The sequence below is a fragment of the Natrix helvetica genome (assembly GCF_964273705.1).
Source record: "Natrix helvetica genome assembly, chromosome: 6".
NCBI classification, from domain to species: Eukaryota; Metazoa; Chordata; class Lepidosauria; order Squamata; family Natricidae; genus Natrix; species Natrix helvetica.
Genome location: NC_138553.1, coordinates 28947674 through 28967304, shown reverse-complemented (window position 1 = coordinate 28967304; position 19631 = coordinate 28947674). Strand labels below are relative to the sequence as shown.

General features: G+C 40.5%; 1 protein-coding gene across 5 annotated transcripts in view; it reads left to right on the top strand.

The window, feature by feature from the left end:
- Positions 1 to 360: 360 nt before the first annotated feature.
- The window catches only part of CARD10 (caspase recruitment domain family member 10), a 54175-nt gene continuing 34904 nt past the window's right edge, over positions 361 to 19631 (top strand). For 2 of the 5 annotated variants that reach the window (XM_081958502.1, XM_081958501.1), the window contains exons 1-5: positions 3725 to 3883; positions 4414 to 4547; positions 9361 to 9579; positions 10533 to 10670; positions 11906 to 12231. In XM_081958502.1, the coding sequence (XP_081814628.1) occupies positions 3846 to 3883; positions 4414 to 4547; positions 9361 to 9579; positions 10533 to 10670; positions 11906 to 12231 (855 nt within the window). In that variant the 5' untranslated portion in view covers positions 3725 to 3845. Of the gene's footprint in view, positions 1046 to 2111; positions 2130 to 3724; positions 3884 to 4035; positions 4106 to 4413; positions 4548 to 9360; positions 9580 to 10532; positions 10671 to 11905; positions 12232 to 19631 lie in introns of those variants that run through there. The other 3 variants (XM_081958503.1, XM_081958505.1, XM_081958504.1) reach the window with 3 other exon arrangements.

Here is a 19631-nt window from a genome sequence, read left to right as displayed (position 1 = left end):
GCTTCAGAAAATATGTTACATTTTAGAACTAAACATATTAAAAGGAGCATCATTAACTGTGTAGAAACTCAGGCAGATAAGTGTTTTTTTAAAGAAATGCAAAACAGGTGGGGCCAAGCCCTGGAGAGGGGGTAGGTATTATCATAACATCGCCAAATTTCTTCACTTCTGCCTCATCACTTGTTGCTTTTCAGATGGCGAGATGCGCTATGCCGTAGGTGCCTGGACCTCTGCACGCAAATTCTCCCGTGGAATCCACGCGTCCCGCAAGTCCGCGACGGCAAAATTTAACCGTAGTTTATTAAACTAAGCACAACCGGCTAGGTTTATACAACCCACGAAGCCACCAAACAGGGCTGTTAAATCACAAGGGGGGGATTCCCTCCAGGCACGAAACTAAAGCCACCGCCTTGTGACTTGAGCGAGGCTGCCAGCCCAGCCACAAACCCTCGCGCGAAGCTCCTTTGATTTGCCGGCGATCACAACCACCGACGGCTGCTAACCTGTTGAGGCTAAAGGTGTCTGCAAGGAACACGTGAAAAGCGCTGGAGGTACAATAAAAAAAGAAAGAAAATCCCGCCTAGCCACCCCGCCCGGCCCTTGCTACAAAACAGAGTTAGGCGGAGGGTGCCTGGGCCGCTTAGCTGGCGGCGACTGGCCTCCCCCGAGTTCTTTTCGGCTTTTTATTTGCCATCCCCGCCCGCGGGGGTGACTTTCTCTCCCTCTGGGAATGGAATCCAGCCGCGCGCATTCCTGAGCCGGCCGAGGGGCTGCCGGGACTTGTTTGGGCTCAAGCCACCCCGAATACTTCATCCAGTTGCCAATCTGCCTCTGCCTGCCTTTCCGCCCACCTCTCTGGCCCGGGAGGAAGCGGCTGTTGACTGCGGCCGTCAGGTGTGCGCCTCGGCTTGAGGCGGGCAGAATGAGTGGGCGAGGGAATAAGTGAGGAGGAGGAGAAGGCAAGCGGGCAAACGCGAAGAAGGACCCATTCAGCTCGGGAGTTTGCTACCTCTGCAATTTAGCCCGCCGGGTGAGAAGTTTTAAGGTAACGTCAGCCCTCGTGGTCCGAGTAGTGAGGAAAGAAAGGGGGGAAAAAACACTGCGCCTTTTCCCAATGCTGGCTGCGCCTTAGGGGACTTTTGTTTCTGCTGAGCAGATATCAACAAATCCTGCAGCGACTAAGGCCAAGGATGTAAAGCTGAGGTGATGGCGTATTTGTCTTTTATTTTCTCTCTCTCTCTCTCTCTCGCTTTGTGTCCCACTTCTTTGCAAAAAGAGCCGTGGATCTCAATGGTGCTATTTCAGTGTTGATTGACAACAACTTTGAATAAGCACATGCTATATGATATTTCTCAACTGGCTTAGACGTGAGGCCCAAGATAGCTTGGGAAAGCTTGCTCTATCTTTGTCTCTAAGTCAGGAAGTTTGCAGAATCCAGCTGTTGTGATTTATTCAACAAATAGTGGCTGAAAGTAATATTTCCCCCTCCCCCAATGAAGATGGAGAGATTTGTCTGCCGTTATTGCTGTGAAGGAGTCCCCCCCCCCTTCCTAGGAGAGTTGTGGTCTCATTTTAATTCTCTCACACCTGCAGATCTAAGTTGTGGCATTAGGTCTTGGTTCTGGGGATTATCTTTAGGTGGTTTAATTTAAACCCAGCTGTGATTTCAGATTTCTTAAACTGCCCACACAGTGTTGTAATTAGATCGTTTATATTTGACAAACAAGGTCATTTAATGTGGGGTAAAAGTTTTATTATCCATAACCTTTCTCTTAGAATTGATTTATAATATTATGTGACAAAGTGCAAGCTACGTGTACTTCAATTATTCAAGTTTCAGAAGAGAGAGAGAAAGGTGTGGCAAGGGAAGGAAGGAAGGATATTTAATTACATAGAGATGAAAAGAAGCATCAGCATTTAGCAAATCAGTTAAAAGGCAAGTATTGTATTGTAGTATTGAGACAAGATTTTGTGCTTTTTCGGACTAACTTGGGATAATCCAAATTCCCTTAAAATATGATGGACAAAAGATGTTTATTCTGGCACTGAGAAAAATGTGTATACTTAAAAGGTTTTCAAAAGAAAACTTGGTTTAGTACTATTTGGCTCTCTGTGGCACATCAAATAAGGTAATATGGACAATGTGGTGGTTATAACTGGCTATTTTAAATAATAATTGAAATATAATAATAATCTAAATCTTAATGGCTATTTTAAATGTTTTAGTTTTATATGAATGTGTGATTTTGAATCTGTTATTTTCTACCCTCAAGGAATATATAGTTTTTTGGATACAGAATTTATGCAGTCTAGTAATGCAGAAACTACATAGCCTCAAGGAAACTATGCATATGTGATGAGATCTGTGCGCTATGAATCAGCAATATGTTTGCATGTCTGGGATTGATGATTCAAAACATTTCCTTAGAATTCTGGCCCTTTTCTCTTAATCTTAGTAGACCTGGGAGAATTAAAGACCTGAACTTGCTCATATTTAACTCGTAGAGGAATAGGACTGTCATTTTCACTGCTCTAAGCAATAGTTTGGCATAAATGTTTTTTTTCCCCCAATCTGAAGATTTGGTAAATATCAGCCAGCAGTTCTTAAAAGTTCCAAGAACCCAGTTGTGTTTTGGTGTAATTAGTTCATTGATCATGCCATGAATACTTCTACACAAATATGCCATTGTGCATTCTAATTGTTTTGAAGGTGATCTGCAACTGACTTCAGTTCTGCATATCTTGAAACATGAAAACTACTCTATTGTGACGGAAAGGGAAGTAGTAGTTGAAAGGAAGCTAGGAGATAGGAAAAGATGCTTTTTTGTTAGTGACAGGCCAGACTCCTGATAAATGCTGCCATTTCAGCAAAACATCGGTTGAGCTGTCTGTAGATTTGATGCCAGGATGCAGCAAACATCATGGGATTGGATAAATTGTGACAATATGAACTAGCACAAAGATTTCACACATGGAAATGCGTAATTAACAATGTGTAGTATATTGCGAACTCCCAGTCATCATGGACCTTGTAGCTGATTAAACAAACCATAGCAAGATAGAACATGTGTTAATATGATGTGCTAGTCCGGACTATCTCTGTGGCACAGCTATATTTACTGTATTTTTGGGAGTATAAGACGCACCAAGATTTTGAAGAGGCAAATTAAAAAAAAAGTTTTTGCACTCTGCAAACCTCCCAGAAATGGCCCATTGTTTGTGAAAGTGGGCCCATTTTTTGTCAAAAAAAGAGGGCATAAATAGCCTTTAGGAGGCTAATAGAGTGCTCCTGGGGGCTGGAGAGCAAAAATGGCCCATTTTGTGCTCATTTTTGCCCTCCCCGGCCCCCACTAGCACTCTGGAAGCCTCCTAAAGGCTGTGCACGGCCATTTTTGCAAAGGGGCAGGATTTCGGGAGGCCAAAACTGCTATATTCAGTGTATAAGATGCACCCAGATTTTCATCCTTTTTTTTGAGGGAAAAATGTGTATCTTATATTCTGAAAAATATGATGTATCATTTGTTAAAACAAGCCATAATGAACTAGCTTACAATAAAGCATGATGGGAAAGTTCAGTCATTATAGTGATGAAAGAAATGTCCTTCTGGGTTCAGCTCCAAGTGGGGAAAAAGACACTGGAGACATGGAGGCTGCTTGGAAAGATGGTTTATTGGTGGACAGGACCACATGGCTTGAGTCTTGAACAGAAAAGGTGATCACATGCTTCAATGTTGGTGGAGAAGAAGAGAAGGGAAGACTGAGATGCTGAGTCCCTGGTTTTATGCCCTCTCTGGCCTTTGATCTTGAGCTTGTCTTCTAATTGGTTGTCAGACTCCCATGGGGCCATGCAGGGGCAACTTTCTAGGCTGCGTTTTGAATCCAGGTTGGGTTGAGTTCTCAGATGCCATGTGGTGAGTTGGGTAAAGGGCCAATATTATCATGCCTTAATCCTATCCCCCTGGAGCTGAAGGGGAGAACTCTTTATTATCTAAAGGGACTGGCTTGGCCTTCTTAATGGCCCATTGACAAAGTGGGTGGGCGCAGGAAGCTACAAGGAGCTAGTCTCTCTTTAAACATGTTTCTTCCTTTTCACATCCAGGGAAATGTAATATTCTGCCTTTTCAATATTTCCTAGGATATTTTATTTTTCTGGGAGAGGGCTGGGTGATAACGTTCCACAATAGTAAGCCAAAAACAAACCATAATGAAATCCATAAACCCATTCTGAGTATGATGGATAAATACAGGGAAGGTATCATTTGATAGGTACCTAGCAATTTCTGGTTTTGGCCCTTTATTTACCATGTAGTGCCTTACTGGGAACCATTGTTATGGGAGACAGACTAAGGGATAAACTTTAAATTTTAATCTATGAAGCTTCCTTATATTGTATCATATACTTGATTTTTCTAGCCTACTTCCATTTTCTGGTTGCTCTCAAGCATTTCCACTACTCAGAATTGAAGTTGGTTTATCCCAAGAATTCCAAGCTATGGATTCTCCCCACAGATGGAAAATCTCAGTTACTTCGGACACAGGACAAGCTGGTATGTATACTTTGAATTTATCTTTTTAGCTGTCTTGCCTTTTAGCTTGTGTGACATGAACAGAGTAGGCCATATTATTTTATCTTCAATCCGTTGCTTCTGTTTATAAAAAAAAGTATTGCTATAGCAAGATAGTTTGGCTGAACAAAACTGCCATAGAAATGGAAGCAAAATACACTGCTATAGAATTAAACTTTGTATGATCCAATTTTTCCCCAATCTGAAGTGCTGTAGATGTGTTAAACTAAAGAGTTCCTATAAACCCCTCACTATGAGTGGCAGCAAATTTGGAAAGCTGTTGTAAAACTAAGACTCCTGGAAAAGCATTTTTTTTTTCATTTAAATGTAGCTTAAGATCTCTTGCTTGTTGTTGGTCATTTGAAATTTTTGCAATACTTCCTTATTCTGATTGGAGTTTTTAGGCTTGAAATTTTGTGACGATTAGTGGTATCTCTGAACTAGTAAACTTTACTCTTGAGAATTACAGTATACATTCTCACATTGAGCTAAGGCAAAAAGTAGTTAATTGGGTTTTGCATCTGTGATGTGAACTTAGCAGTTATGGGTTATTCAGAAAGTTGTTCTGAATTACAGGCTTCTTGGTAATTTGCCTTGAGTTTTCAGTAAACTTGACAAATTCCAATTCCTTTTGTTAAGGGAAGGCAGTTAAAGTTAGACTTCAGAATCAAATAATGACCCTTGTTTCCACATTGTATCCATTTCTGCTGGCTATCACTGAAATTGCTAAAATGGTTTTGGTAGAAAAGCAACTATTTGGATATGTACCTTTGAAGACTTTGGATATGCTAATCTTCTACTTCACTGTTCAGTGCTTCAGAGAAGCCTGTGGAAACTCCTTGAAGAGAGAATAGAAGAACAGCAGGAAGTCCTGCTCAGGCAACCAAACAGCTTATCTTGCTGCTTTGGAAGTTCTTAGAAGCTTTGCTCTTTTTTGAGGGAGTGACTGCATGCATTCCTAGTAATTTTCTCTCCTGGAGTAAAGTCTAAGGTGTTTTTTTTTTTTTTAGTGGAGATAATAATTGCAGTTTGCTTAATATTAGGGACGTTGGTTTATATTGGGAGGGGGAAGGGCAGAGGGAACCTATGGCTCCCAACATGGTTCTCCTTATTGGCTGGGATAGTTAGGACTTTGGGGATTGTAGTTTAGCAATATTTGAAGGGCCACAAGTTGCCTACATCTGTTTGAATAATTAGAATAGAATACAAATAAGAATTAGAATATTATTTATTTATTTATTTCTTAGCGCTTATAGACCGCCCCCTCTCCCGAAAGGGACTCGGGCCGGTGTACAGTCCGTATCAAAATACAACAAATTAAAATTATAATAAATAGATACATATATACGTATATGAGAGGAGGATAAAAAGATATGTAAAACTGTACAGCTAAGTAAATAAATCAGAATATAGAATAGAATAGTATTCTTTATTGGCCAAGTATGACTGGACACACAAGGAATTTGTCTTTGATGCATAAAAGTGTGCATAAAAGACAAGATACATTCATCACGAATCATAAGGTGCAACAATTGATGATAGTCATAGGGTACAAATAAGCAATCAAATCATACTAGGAAACAATATAAATCGTAATGATACATGCAACAAAGTTACAGTCATAAGTGGGAGGAGATGGATGATAGGAACGATGAGAAGATTAATAGTAATAGTAATGCAGACTTAGTGAATAGTTTGACAGTGTTGAGGAAATTATCTGTTTAGCTGATGGCGTTTGAGAAAAAAATGTCCTTGTGTCTCGTTGTTCTATGTCGAGCTGTATAGATTCTTAAATGCCCTCCCATTCTGTTTGGTTTGGCCAAATAATGATGTCTCTAATAAGTTTGTATTAGGTCAGTGTTTCTCAATCATGGTCACTTTAGGAGGTCTGGGTTTCAATTCCCAGAATTCTGCTTTATCTTGGAGTTGAGAGGATTTTGTAAATGGCTACTATCAAAGTCAATCAAGGCTACAGTCAATCAGAGTCAGATCTGAAAACGCACTCTGGCATTGCAGCATTGTCAGAGTGTATGGCTATTTTCTTTCTGCATGCCACTTTGGCTTTTTGCTTCTTCTGTTGTTGTGCGATGTGTTAAATGTGGTGTAGCAAATTGTATGAATGCTGCCATTGTAGTTTGTCCAGCAAATCATGGCTTGGTGCGAGAAAGAGAAGTGAATAAGATTAGATTTGGAGACTTGGATGATACTGAGAGTTTCACACATTAAGACTGAGGGCTCAAAATTGCATGAATCACTTGAGCCAAAAACCGGCATTTAGATTATTCAGTGTTTAAAACAGGAATAAGAACTAAAGGTTCCACCATGAAGATAGGTTTTGAAATAGATTAAAAATAGAAAAAATAGTGTCAAAATTTAGATGTGTGGTCAGGGACTTCGAAGACTTCATATATCTCGTAATTCTAATAGATAACCTTCAATTAAACTGTTGTAATCTCCAGCTTGCACAGCCATCTGAAATGCATTATAATTTGGAATTCTTTTTACTGTATGTCCTTGTCATCCTAGTTGATAGTATTTATTTACAAGTAATTGTTTTTTTCTTTAAGCAGGGGTTCATAATTTGCAGACCATGCTAGTTATGGTCTCTGACTTCCCTTTTTACAATCCTTGGAGCTATTTCTGACTTTAGTAGTTCTTGCCATTTTGAGATGGAAAGCATAGGGAAATTATTCTGCATTATATATTATTATTATTATGCTGTGCAGAGATGTGCATTTGAAAGGCAAATTGTGATTTAGAGATTTTATAGGTAGACAGATAGCACATGCTTGGAACACGTTAAAACTGTTACATCTTTTCCTGAGCTTGTGTATGGTCCCTATTATTTTGTGTGCCTTAAAATAAGATTATTATAGTTTTAAAAAAACAAAGAAACTCCCCAAGATTCCCCTCCCAAATTTTATTCCGTGTTCATACAGAATGTAGGTCTTAGCATGGGGTTATTGAGGGCTCACCTTGCCCCAACTTCATATGAATGCTCCAACACTGGAAGCTTTTAAGAAGAGATTGGACAGCCAATCTGAAATGGTATAGGGCCGTGATGGCGCACCTATGGCACGTGTGCCACAAGTGGCACATGGAGCCAATTGTTAAGGCACGCGAGGCATTGCCCTGTCAGCTCCAGGGTGCATGCGTGCACTCGCCAGCTGACTTTGGCCTTCTTTTGAGGCCGTTTTTTGCCCTCTGGAGGCTTCCCTGAAGGTTTGCTCGTTGGGCTGTTTTTGCCCTCTGGAGCCTTCAAGAGGCTTCCCTGAAGGCTCCGGAGGATGAAAAATGGCACTACAGCTAAACCGGCAGCCTGGTTAGCTGGTTTTTGCCCTCCAGAGCCTTTAGGAGGCTTCCCTTAAGGCTCTGGAGGATGACAAATGGCACTACGGCTAAACTGGAAGTCCGGTTTGCTCATAGGGCCATTTTTCACCCTCCAGAGCCTTCAGGGAAGGCTCCTGAAGGTGAAAAACACCTCTATGGCCAAATCGGAACTCCGTTCCTGAATTTCTGGTTTGCCCATAGGGCTGGTTTTTTGCGCTCTGGAGGCTTCAGAGAAGCTCCTGAAGCCTCTGGAGCGCTTGTGGGGGGGGAGGCTGTTTTCACCCTCCCCAGATTCCTCTGGAGCCTGGGGAGGGCGAAAAAAGCGTGGCAAAAGCGGGGGGGAGCGCTGGTTGCGCACGCATGCCCGCTGGTTCTTATGCATAGCATTACGGGCATGGCACAGCCACGCACAACTCCCCTGCGCTCCCTCCGCTTTTGGCATGCGAGCCAAAAATGGTTCGCCATAATGGGTATAGGGTTTCCTGCCTAAGCAGGGGGTTGGACTAGAAGACCTCCAAGGTCCTTTCCAACACTTTTATTCTGATTCTGATTCATATGCTCATCTTACCAGATCCAGCAGAGAGGGCATTGTTATAGTTTGCGTAGTGTAGGGAGTTACATTTAATAGACCTTATGCAGTAGACCTACTCTGCAGCAGCTCTCATATTCTGGATCCTTCTGCCCCCTGAGATGAGGTTGGCCTCATCTTTTCTGAGCTTCTGAGGGTTTCTCAAGATTTGGTTTGTGTCAGCAGGCCTGGGAACTCCAGGGATTGGTGAGCTAGTAAGGTGGTTCTGCTATTATTAACATTCCTTCATCTGCTTTTTTTTTAACTTTAGCTTAGTTTTCTATAGTTTTGATGTTTTGATTGTTACTAATTATGATTTTTAATGTGTTTATTGAATATTGTAAGCTTCCCAGAGTCTAAAAATAAATATACTTTCTGCTGTTCCGTCTCCAATAAAGAACAGCCCTAGACTGATTCCATTTTCTGTGCAGAAGTTGAAATCCCCACTTTAACCTTCAGTATACATTATAGGGACATGGTGGCTCAGTGGCTAAGATGCTGAGCTTCTCAATCAGAAAGGTCAGCAGTTCGGCAGTTCGAATCCCTAGCACCATGTAACAGAGTGAGCTCCCATTACTTGTCCCGTTACTTGTGCCAGTTCGAAAGCACGTAAAAACGCAAGTAGAAAAATAGGAACCACCTTTGGTGGGAAGGTAACAGGGCCTTCGGAGTTTAGTCATGCCAGCCACATGACCACGGAGATGTCTTCGGACAGCGCTGGCTCTTTGGCTTTGAAACAGAGATGCCCCCTAGATTCGGGAACAACTAGCACATATGTGAGGGGAACCTTTACCTTTATACATTAAAATGAAGTGAGAAATTCAATTCCAAACTGTTTAAAAGCACTTGAGGAAATTAATGTCCTTAATTTCAGTATTACTCAATATGTGTTCATAGGGCTTGAAGATGGTATCAACCATGCCCAAAGTCTTTCTGAAGAAGAGGAAGAAGAGGAAACTTTGTGGGAGAAGATTGAGAGTGTGCGACACCAACTAACTCGCTCTTTGAATCCAGAAAAGCTGACACCCTACTTGCGCCAATGTCGTGTCATAGATGAGCAGGATGAAGAGGAGGTGCTGAGTGCCTATCGGTTCCCATGTAGGAGTAACCGAACAGGTGAGAGATATTTGGAATTTGCACGGAGGAGAAATCAGTGGAAAGTCTCTCTTTTTTGTTTAAAGTACAATACAGAGAGTTAGTTGGTTCTTGCATGGAAGGAAGGGCCTGTTCAAGTGATTCTATGGTACCTTAAAAAAGCCATGCTACAGCAGGCCAAAGCTCCATGTAACCCAGTAGTTTCTTTACTTTAAGGCTTTATGGAACTGAAGTCTAACTTGGAGGTTCTCAAGCCCAGCGAAAAGAAAAACAAAATCCACCTTCTGTATTTTTAATTTCTGTTTAATTTCTATTATTGATATTTTTGACTTCCTTTTGCTGTTGATGGAGCACGTTAATGGTATAGTATTGTATAACTTTAGTGATTAGTCTTTATTGACCATAGCAAGAGCATGTTAATGTAGTCATTGACTTAAATCTACAATTGGTTGTCAAGTATTCTGATCATTAAGTGAATTTACAACGGGTTTTTAGCTGTATCATTAAGTAAATAACCACATTTACTGCTAGTTTTCAGCAAATTACATCCATAATAAACCATTGCTGGGCAGACTCCATTTGGGTCATAACTTGAAAATTACCTGTATTTTTTAGAGAATAGATTATGCTTTCTTTTTGCTTAACCTTAGAGAAGACCCAAGGAATTTCCCTAAATCCTGCTATCTTGACTTGGCTTTAAAAGGCCATTGCTGTTCTTGTAAAGGTTAAACCAAGTGACCTTTTTTACAATTTTTGGCTTTATATTTCTAGAATGGCAATAGGCTACTGTATTAAATCCTAATTTAATGTGATTGTAAACCTAGCAAATTGTTATTTATTCAATCGTGGTATATTTAATGAGCCAGAATTAAGCACAAGATGGCGTCATGTGATATGCAGTCACCAAAACTCGGATTCTGTTTGCTAATCACTTGTATCCTATCTGTGTGATTAAAAAAAAAAAATCTCTGCAGGACTCCTGATGGATATGCTTCGAAGGCGAGGGAAGCGAGGCTATGAGGCATTCTTAGAGTCCTTGGAGTTCTATTATCCTGAACATTTCACCCGACTAACAGGAAAACAACCTGTTCAGCGGTGCTCTATGATCTTGGGTAAGAGATTGTAAGCAACATGATATTCAGTCAGATTTAGAGAAGGTTGATTGTACTTTGGAAGAAGGAGGGCCTTCAAAGCTCTTGATATATAGTTTGTATATATGCACAAGTGGATGCTTTATTGAGCTGTCTGCTGGTATGGAGAATTTTACGTGAGATTGCTTGGCCCGTATTGTACTGAAATTTCTATATTTGTCATTTTTAATTTTGTTTTGAATGCCTTCCTAACATAAAGTGGTTGTCATTTAGAAGATGAGATACTCTAGAACTGGCCTTTTATTGGTCATCAAAACAATGATCTTTTGAGATTTGAAGAAATAAAAATAGCCACATGGATATTTTTTAGAACTGCCTTACCAGGAAAATAGCCGGAAGCTTAAATTTGTCTGTGTTGTCTTTGGTTTATGGATGACATCATTTATTCAGGGCAGTACTATAGAATGCTTCATGATACCAAGATTATGTTTTTGTATATTGGTTAACTGTTTTGGCTTTTCTCTGCCGCTTCCACTGATATATATATATATCTATATATATATAGTCGCTCTATATATATATATATATATATATATAGTCGCTCTACATGAATAGACTCCTATATTGTCATAACACTGTTATCTATGAACAAATGTTATTTTTATTTGAACAGCTCTCTTGCCAAAATAAAAGCAAAATATACAGTTTGAGTTCATTCATTCTTAAAATAATCTACTCTGCTTGCGTTTTTATAAATTGCCATGTGATTATACAGTTTGGGTTTTCTGACTGCAAAATATGTACATAATAGGTATGCATTAGAGAAACATCTCCATATTAGAAAAAGGTTTGTAACAATAAATAAGCCTTACAGAGAATCTGGTGCAATTCTCAGGAAATACAAGTTGAGATGCACTTACATTCATATGGATTTGAGCAAAGGAATTTTGTTTGCCAGAAGTGCCAGATACTTAAGATTTTCTTATAGAACAGTTTTATCACGAATAAGCAATACTTTGCACCTTATGCAGCTAAATGTCTTGCTGTGTGCTTGCAGTGATGATTGCCACAAATTGTAAGCATACATGCATGTTTATAAACATGATATTTCACCTATTAAGTGCTTGCAAATTAAGTAGATGTTTGACAGGTTGGCTTATTGTTTGAATTACTCATGAGGTGTTCAGACTGATGACTCCTAGCATTTTGTCTACTCGTGGCAGTAATTTGATGATCATCCTCTGTCCCATTCCCAGATGAGGAAGGTCCTGAAGGCCTGACTCAGTTCCTGATGATGGAGGTGAAGAAGGTGAGGGCCCAACGAAAGGAGCACCTGGACAAAGAACACCAGCTCCAGATTAAAAACCAAGGCTTAGAAAAGGAGTGTAGCCAGTTGAAGCAACAGCTCCAGGGATTACAGAAAGTGCAAGAACGTTGCCAGAGGTTCCAAAAAGAGTGGGACACCAACAACCTGGAGCTACTGAGGCTGAAGGATGAAAATTATTTGCTGGCCATGCGCTATGCACAACTATGTGAAGAGAAGAACACTGCTGTCTTAAGGAGTAGGGACCTGCAACTTGGGGTATGGTGAGCAATTCAGAACAGTGGAATTATGTCCAAATTAAAGCAACTCTTGATTGAAGGTTCCTTTGTTACTAAAATAATATTTGGGTAAATATAATCCTAGTAAAAAAAGATTATGAAAAAAGTATCAGAAAATCAGTTCATCTTGCTTCCATTGTCTTGGCATTTTTTGCTATGTCTGGTATAAAACTGCTTCTCTTGTCCCTTAGTTTTTCATTACATTGCTCATTTGGAGGCATTCTCACAGTCACCTGTCCCTTTCCAATTCTGTTCTCTGCTGATTTTACTGCTGTCCCTTCCTATCTGCCCTAGGTTTTTTCTCCTAAGTTTGCCCAAATACACTTAATCTACTCTTAGCTCCTGTTTAACTCATGACCCAAATCATATTCTTAAATGCCAACACTCCTCCTCTGGATTTGTGAAATGCTAATTTTGTTAATTTTGAAATTTGAAAATTGAACACTATTTGTGCCAGGTTCTATTCAACATGACTTTCCTTTATGTCTGTGACCCTCTTAGCTAGGAAATTCCGTACTTTGACATTGCTGGTGTCTTTTTTTTAATAGGGAAAATAAATGTATAGTTTTAGATCTAAACAGAATCTTGGAAAATCAGTGACTGAACAAATATGTTTGGCACTTGTGTTTATGAATCTGTATGTTAGAGATGTTGATAACAAAATCATGATTTATAAATGTATTTTAAAATTTACTCTGTACTAACAGGTTTTTTTTAATTGTGCACTTCTGCTAGATGTATGATCAGCAGGCATTCATACAATTTCAAAATACCTATTGTATTTTTCGGAGTATATGACTCACCTTTCTCCCTCAAAAAAGAGGCTGAAAATCTGGGTGCGTCTTATACACTGAATACAGCATTTTTTGCCTCCTAAAACCCTGCCCCCTTCACCCAAATGGCCGTGCATAGTCACAGAATGCTCCGGGGGGTTGGGGAGGGCAGAAATGAGCAAAAAATGACCAAAATGTGCTCAATTTTACCCCCCCCCCCAGCCCCCAGGAGTACTCTATAAGCTTCCTAAAGGCAATCCTTGCCCTTTTTTTGACAGAAAACGGGCCCATTTTCCTGAAAAATGGCTCATCTTTTGCTCGTTTTTGCCCCCCTCACCCCCAGGAGCATTCTACAAGCCTCCTAAAGGGTATTCATGCCCTTTTGTGGAAAAAAAAATGGGCTGTTTTTTGCTTGGTCCCCCCCCCCCCCCGGAGCATTCTACAAGCCTCCTAAAGGGTATTCATGCCCTTTAAAAAAAAAAAACGGGCCGTTTTGGGAGGTTTGCAGAGCGCAAAAATGCTTTTTTAATTTGCTTCTTCAAAACCTGGTGCGTCTTATACTCCGGTGCATCTTATACTCCAAAAAATACTGTAATCACCTTAGACAGAAAGCTAATTTCCCAGGGTAATCTTTGTCCCTTGGTGATGGAATTCCCAAGTTACCATTTATGTCTCTGAAACATTTTTGCCACTCTTTAGCAAAACTATCTCCCAAAATCACTTTCAAACCTCTGTTACCAATAGTCTGTTTAAAAAAACAAGTCACACAAAGACAACAGATGGGAAGAGATGAGAAAGAATAAGATTAAAATACTTATTATTGTTATGATAGTGCCTTGAGTTGGAGAAAGCTGTGCATTTTTCCAAATTTCACAAAAGTGTCTCTTAAGGTAGGAGATTGTTTTATGTGCATAATCTAAAACTTAATGGTGGCAAATATGAGGTCAGATGAGTAACCTCATCAGCATTTTAAAAAATGCAGCAGTTTCAGATTGCATTTATTATTGGAAGAAAAGAATATTTTGTGTTGTAAATTAGGTGTCTTTTGGATGTGGTAGAACTTATGTGGCAGCAAAATAGTTAAAGTGTTGGACTGGATCTAGTTTCAAATTCCCACTTGTGCATAGAAATTTACTCGCTGAATTGGGCATTCTCCTGTGATCATGGAGACAGCAGCCAGACTGGGTTTACTCCGTCCAGTAACCAATTGGACTGAGTCTACACTTATGATGTGATCAGGCCCTTGTGGCTCCTCCCCAGTTCAGATTCAGTCCAACCAGGACTAGCAGTGAGAATTGATCTCTCCTCCAAATTTTAGCTTTATAGAATTAATTGGCGATTTTTTACATTTTTTCCCCTTTAAATTGGTTTTTTAAATCATTTTTTTTCTTCTGACCAAATTGGAGGGAAATTCAAAACTGTTTCCAGGCTGCCTCTCTTCAGCCGTCTGACTGACTGCGGCCACGAGTTCGCTCCAGAAGCCTGCCTTGCAGGTGGATTGGCCAGCTTAAGAGCTACAGCTCCGTAGCTGTTTATCCAAGGCGTTCCTGGACTCTGGGCACTCGAAAAGACTCGCGACCAGCCCTTTTTGTGCGTAGCAGTTCCAGGCGAGGTCGGTGGCCATTCTGTGGAGCGCCCGGCCACTTTGAGTGTCGGCGGCCATTTTGCGGGTCAGAAAAGCCCGCGGAGATAGCGGTGGCCATTTTGAGGCTTGGGAAAGCCTCGGAAGAAAAAAAGTCAGGCATTTTGGACACTTTGAAAAAGTTACGAACTCTGCAGCAGCTGTTACAAGTACCCAGTGACCTAGGATCATTCCAGGTGGACTGGATCAGGAGCGCCTGGCGATCAAACGTGTGAGACCGTTGCCTAGCCTTTTTGTGGTGATTTATGTCGGGGGAGATGGCTGAGCAAGCTGTGTCTGCAGATAAAGGATTAGAGGAGGCAGGGCCATCGGGGGCGAAGAGCAGTAGGAAGAGGCAAGCCAAAGAGACTCCTTCCTCAGGGGTAAATCCCAAAGTCTCTAAAGCCACTACCAGGGCAGAAGAGTGAAGGTAGAATGAGAAAGCATTTCAGAGGGCCCAAAAACAACAAGTTCTAACTGCCTAGCCCTCCCCCCTCCTCCCGAGGGTCTCCAAGTTGTCTCCCCAGATCTACCTGTCTTGCCTCCCATGGGCCCTTGCCCTTCAGTGACAGATTCAGATGTGGAATTGTCTTCTTCTGAGTCCTCTTCTTCTATAGAACCTGACAACAGAGGGGACCTTATCCCTAATAAGTTACGCCGACAGGTGGCTGCTTTGGCTTCTGTCCTAGACGGTCTTGCCTCCGACCATCTACCTTCTCATCCCTTGATCCGGAGATTTCTTGTGGAGCATCCGATCTGCGTCCCCCGGCCATCCGTAGGTATCAGACTTGAGACTTGCCTCGTGTCCTAGAGGCTCTGACTTCCTCGCCCTTTGAACCTATGAGATCCACTTCTTTGAAACTGTTGTCCTTTAAGATGTTGTTTTTGGTGGCTAAAACATCTGCCAGATGTATTTCTGATTTGGCTGCCCTTTCAATCAGGCATGACTTATGCATGTTCCATCCAGACCGAGTCGTTTAAGACTGGACATGACATTCATACCGAAGGTGAATAGCTGCTTCCATAGAGGTCAAGAGTTAATCTTGCCTGGTTTCCGCCCGTCTCCTCGTCATGAGAGGGAGCGTAAGTAGCACTCCCTTGACGTATGACGTGCCCTCAAGATCTACATTGACCGCACCGCTTTGTTCCGCCACTCAGAAACTCTCTTCATATCCTTTCGCCAGGCTTCCCTGGGTAACAAGGCTTCGTCGTCGAGTCTAGGGTGGTGGATCAGAGCCTGTATTAAACTGTCTTATGAATTTCAGTCCTTGCAGGTTCCTCTAAACATTACAGCTCATTCAACATGTAGTATTGCGACAACTGCTGCTTGGTCCATGCAAGCCACATTGGAAGAAGTCTGCTGGGCAGCCACATGGACATTTCCCACGGTCTTCATACATCATTACAAGTTAGACAAGTATGCGTCGGCTGATGCAGCTTTTGGATGCAGGGTGCTGCAACAAGTGCTTGTGCCTTAACGGACTTTCTTTAGTATCCCCACCCTAGTGGACAGCCCACTTTTGTACGTCCCAGTCTGGCTGCTGTCTTCACTATCACAGGAGAATGGGCGTTGGTTCTTACCTGATACACTCATTCTCTGTTGAAGTGGAGACAGCAGCCAGCCCCACCCTGGGGTGTGTCACGCAATTCAGAACTTTTTTGTGCGGAGGAGAGAGAGAGAGAAACAGAGGATATGGACTTGACACATGTACGTTTTTGCTCACAATTCTCACTTGAGTCTACAGTTTTCCTTCGTCTGAACTGGGGAGGAGCCACAAGGGCCCAATGACATCATAAGTGTAGACTCAGTCCAATTGGTTACTGGACGGAGTAAACCTAGTCTAGCTGCTGTCTCCACTTCAACAGAGAATGAGTGTATCAGGTAAGAATCAATGCCCAGTCTCAGACACTGATAGTTTCAACAATCTGTGCTACTGAATTGCGGTTCTGGGGATAAAACTAGGAGAGATTTCCCCCCATTCTTTATGCACGTGTAAATTCTGATAGGAAAGATGTAATATCTATGGAGATTCTCAGTCATCCAGGTCATGGTTGTCTGAAAGGTGCTTTTTCAAAAGGTGACAGGACTTTGTTTTCCCTCGAAGATGTTTTGCTTCTCATCTAAGAAGCTTCTTCAGTTATATGTGATATATTACCTGCCCCACTATATCCATCTTCCCAACAGTATAGCCAGGGATGAGAATTCTGCAAATTTCGTACCTGGGAGTTGTGGTCCAGGATGGGCAAGATTGTTCTAAATAGCAAGTGCAATTTATGTATAGGTCCATAGGAGCATATCTACATTTATTTATTGATTTGATTTTTAGAACTTCCCAAATCACACATCAGCTAAATGGGCAGCTAAACATAGGATTAAAGCCAAAACCGGAACCAACAAGTTAACAAATAACAAAGAAGAGGACACAGAAGTAACCAAACCAACCCAGAATACTGTTATGCAATATTTCAGATGTTATTCATGTGCAGTTTTAAAATAAAACCCAGGCACAAGTGTCGGATTCAGTACTTATTGATCATAGCAAGTTTAACCCTTCCTTGCTGGTTTAATCTGAGCCTGCCTAACCATTTTGGAGGGCATCTTTTGATTCCTTGAAGTATTACTGAGTCTCGTTGCAAACTCTCATTCTAATCTTTGTAGATGGAATACAGGTAATTCTCGACTTACGACCACAATTGAGCCAAATTTTCTATTGTTAAGTGAAGCATTTGTTAAGTTAGTTTTGTCTCATTTCCCTTTCTTGCCACAGTTGCTAAGTGAATCACTGCAGTTGATAGGTTAGTAACCTGGTTGTTAAGTGAATCTGGCTTCCCCATTGACTTTGGTTGTCAGAAGGTCGCAAAAGGTGATGACATGACCTTGGGACCCAGCAACGGTTATAAATATGAGTCAGTTGCCAAGTGTCTGAATTTTGATCACATGATGCTGCAAAGGTCATAACTGTGAAAAATGCTCATAAGTCACATTTCAAGTGCCGTTGTAACTGACTTGTCACTAAATGAATTGTTGTAAATCGAAGATTACCTTCAAATCACCAGTTCTTGCAGAGTTGGAAGACTAAGCCCAGTTCTTGGTCCCAATGTAGGATTCTTTCTTACTGTAGACTCTGTCAATTCTTTGTAACTCATATAATACTAGAATTATGACAAAAGCAATGAACGGGAGGGAGCAAAGTGTCTCCTATAAAAATGGTAAGCCTCAGATGATCCTTTCGACTAAGTCAAAAAAGTCTTTGTGAAAAAGGCCAAAACAACCCAAGATTATGGCTATGCTGTGTGGGAATTGGATTCTGCTTTTATTGTTCTTTTGCAACAGTGAGACTCAATGAAAATCAAATAGAAGCTTCATGCATAACAAATAGTGTTCTTTTAATGTATCCCCAGGAAAAATGTGGTTTGGTTTGGAACGTAAGTTGTTTTCCACTATCAGATTATTAATTTACTTAACCAGGAAGATCTGCTGGATTTTATGTAGGAAGCTCATCCACATCATTGCATAGCTGATATTTAGGTGATATGTAGGTGTCAGAATTAAATTTGGGATGTGTTGCATACAAAAAAAGGGTTCCTACTTAATCAGGAAGATCTGCTGGATTCTAGGTCAGGCTATTGATCTATTTACTTCATTATTGCCTATTCTGATTGGCAGTAGTTGTCAGGGGTCTGAGGCAGGGGTTTTGCATCTCTCTTGGGTCTTGATCTTTTTAAGTGGATATATCACATTGCATGCTAGGCAAGCCCCTTACAAGTAGCCTATGAACTCCAGGTATGGCAGCAATTCTAGATGCCATTCGGTTTTTCCTTGCCTTCCTAGCACATCATAAAATTCTGAGCCTTTTGTTTGTCTCTTTTGCTTGGCCTTATGTTGACCCTCCAGATTATAATTTATCTAAGGATATGTGTAAATTATAATTGCATTTAATAATATGGTGTCAGATATTTATTATATCCCCCCCCTTTCCCAATTATATTATGTCTCTGAAGAATAAAGCCACTACCTGCTATTTTACTGTTCAAAACCCTGTGCATATTGATGATGCTGTAAAAATGATAGATGGTGGCAGTCTTGGCCTTTTTTAGTTAGATCTGAGCTTGAAGTGGATTTCGTATTTGCTCTGGAAAGCCATTATTTTATAGACCACAGCTGAACTATTCCTCATTTCTTTTGAGCAAATTAAACAAATTAAACAAGTTATAATTGGGGTGGGGCATCTTTTCTTGTTAACTGTATCTCCCTGAAATATAGGATGAATTTTGAGAGTGCATTTATATTTACTTATCTTCTATAAAATACTGCATATACATTATTCTGGTTATTTCAAGATTTGTTATAGATTTTGATTATTTCAGCATTTATCTTTCTTTGTGTTTAAAGCATGACCCTACCAATGTAATAGTATGATACCAATTTATTTGCATATAGTAGTTGACTTCACAGTCATCTTCATTACTTTATCTCAAAAATCTTTAAAATCATCAGATAAACTTGTCCTATCGTACTAGATTGCAGATGAAAGTTATTGATTTTATGGTAAAGTCAAATTTTGAAATACATGTTTCATGGTCCTTCACAATTCTACATGTAGCTTTACCTCGTACTATGAGAAAAGTGGCATATAAATTAGATAAATAAATTACCTTGAACAACTCGGGCTAAGATAGAATAGAGCTATGGTTAATGAAAGACAGACTCATTCTTATATATTCATTAATCCCTTTAGTGTGTGACTATTTATAAAAGAAAGAAAGAAAAACTTAAGAATCTCATCTTATAGCATCAATCATGATGGAGTATTGTGTGCTGCAGTTTCAGTGTGTTGTATGTTTTCCATTTGTGTAGGAATGCTTGATTGTTAAATGCTTGATTGGTTAAAACATATATTGGTAGTGCTTTTTTTTACAAATTGTAGCTCCTAAAATCATTTTGATCACACTGTTGAATTTTCCAAAATTGGAAGCATGATTTTT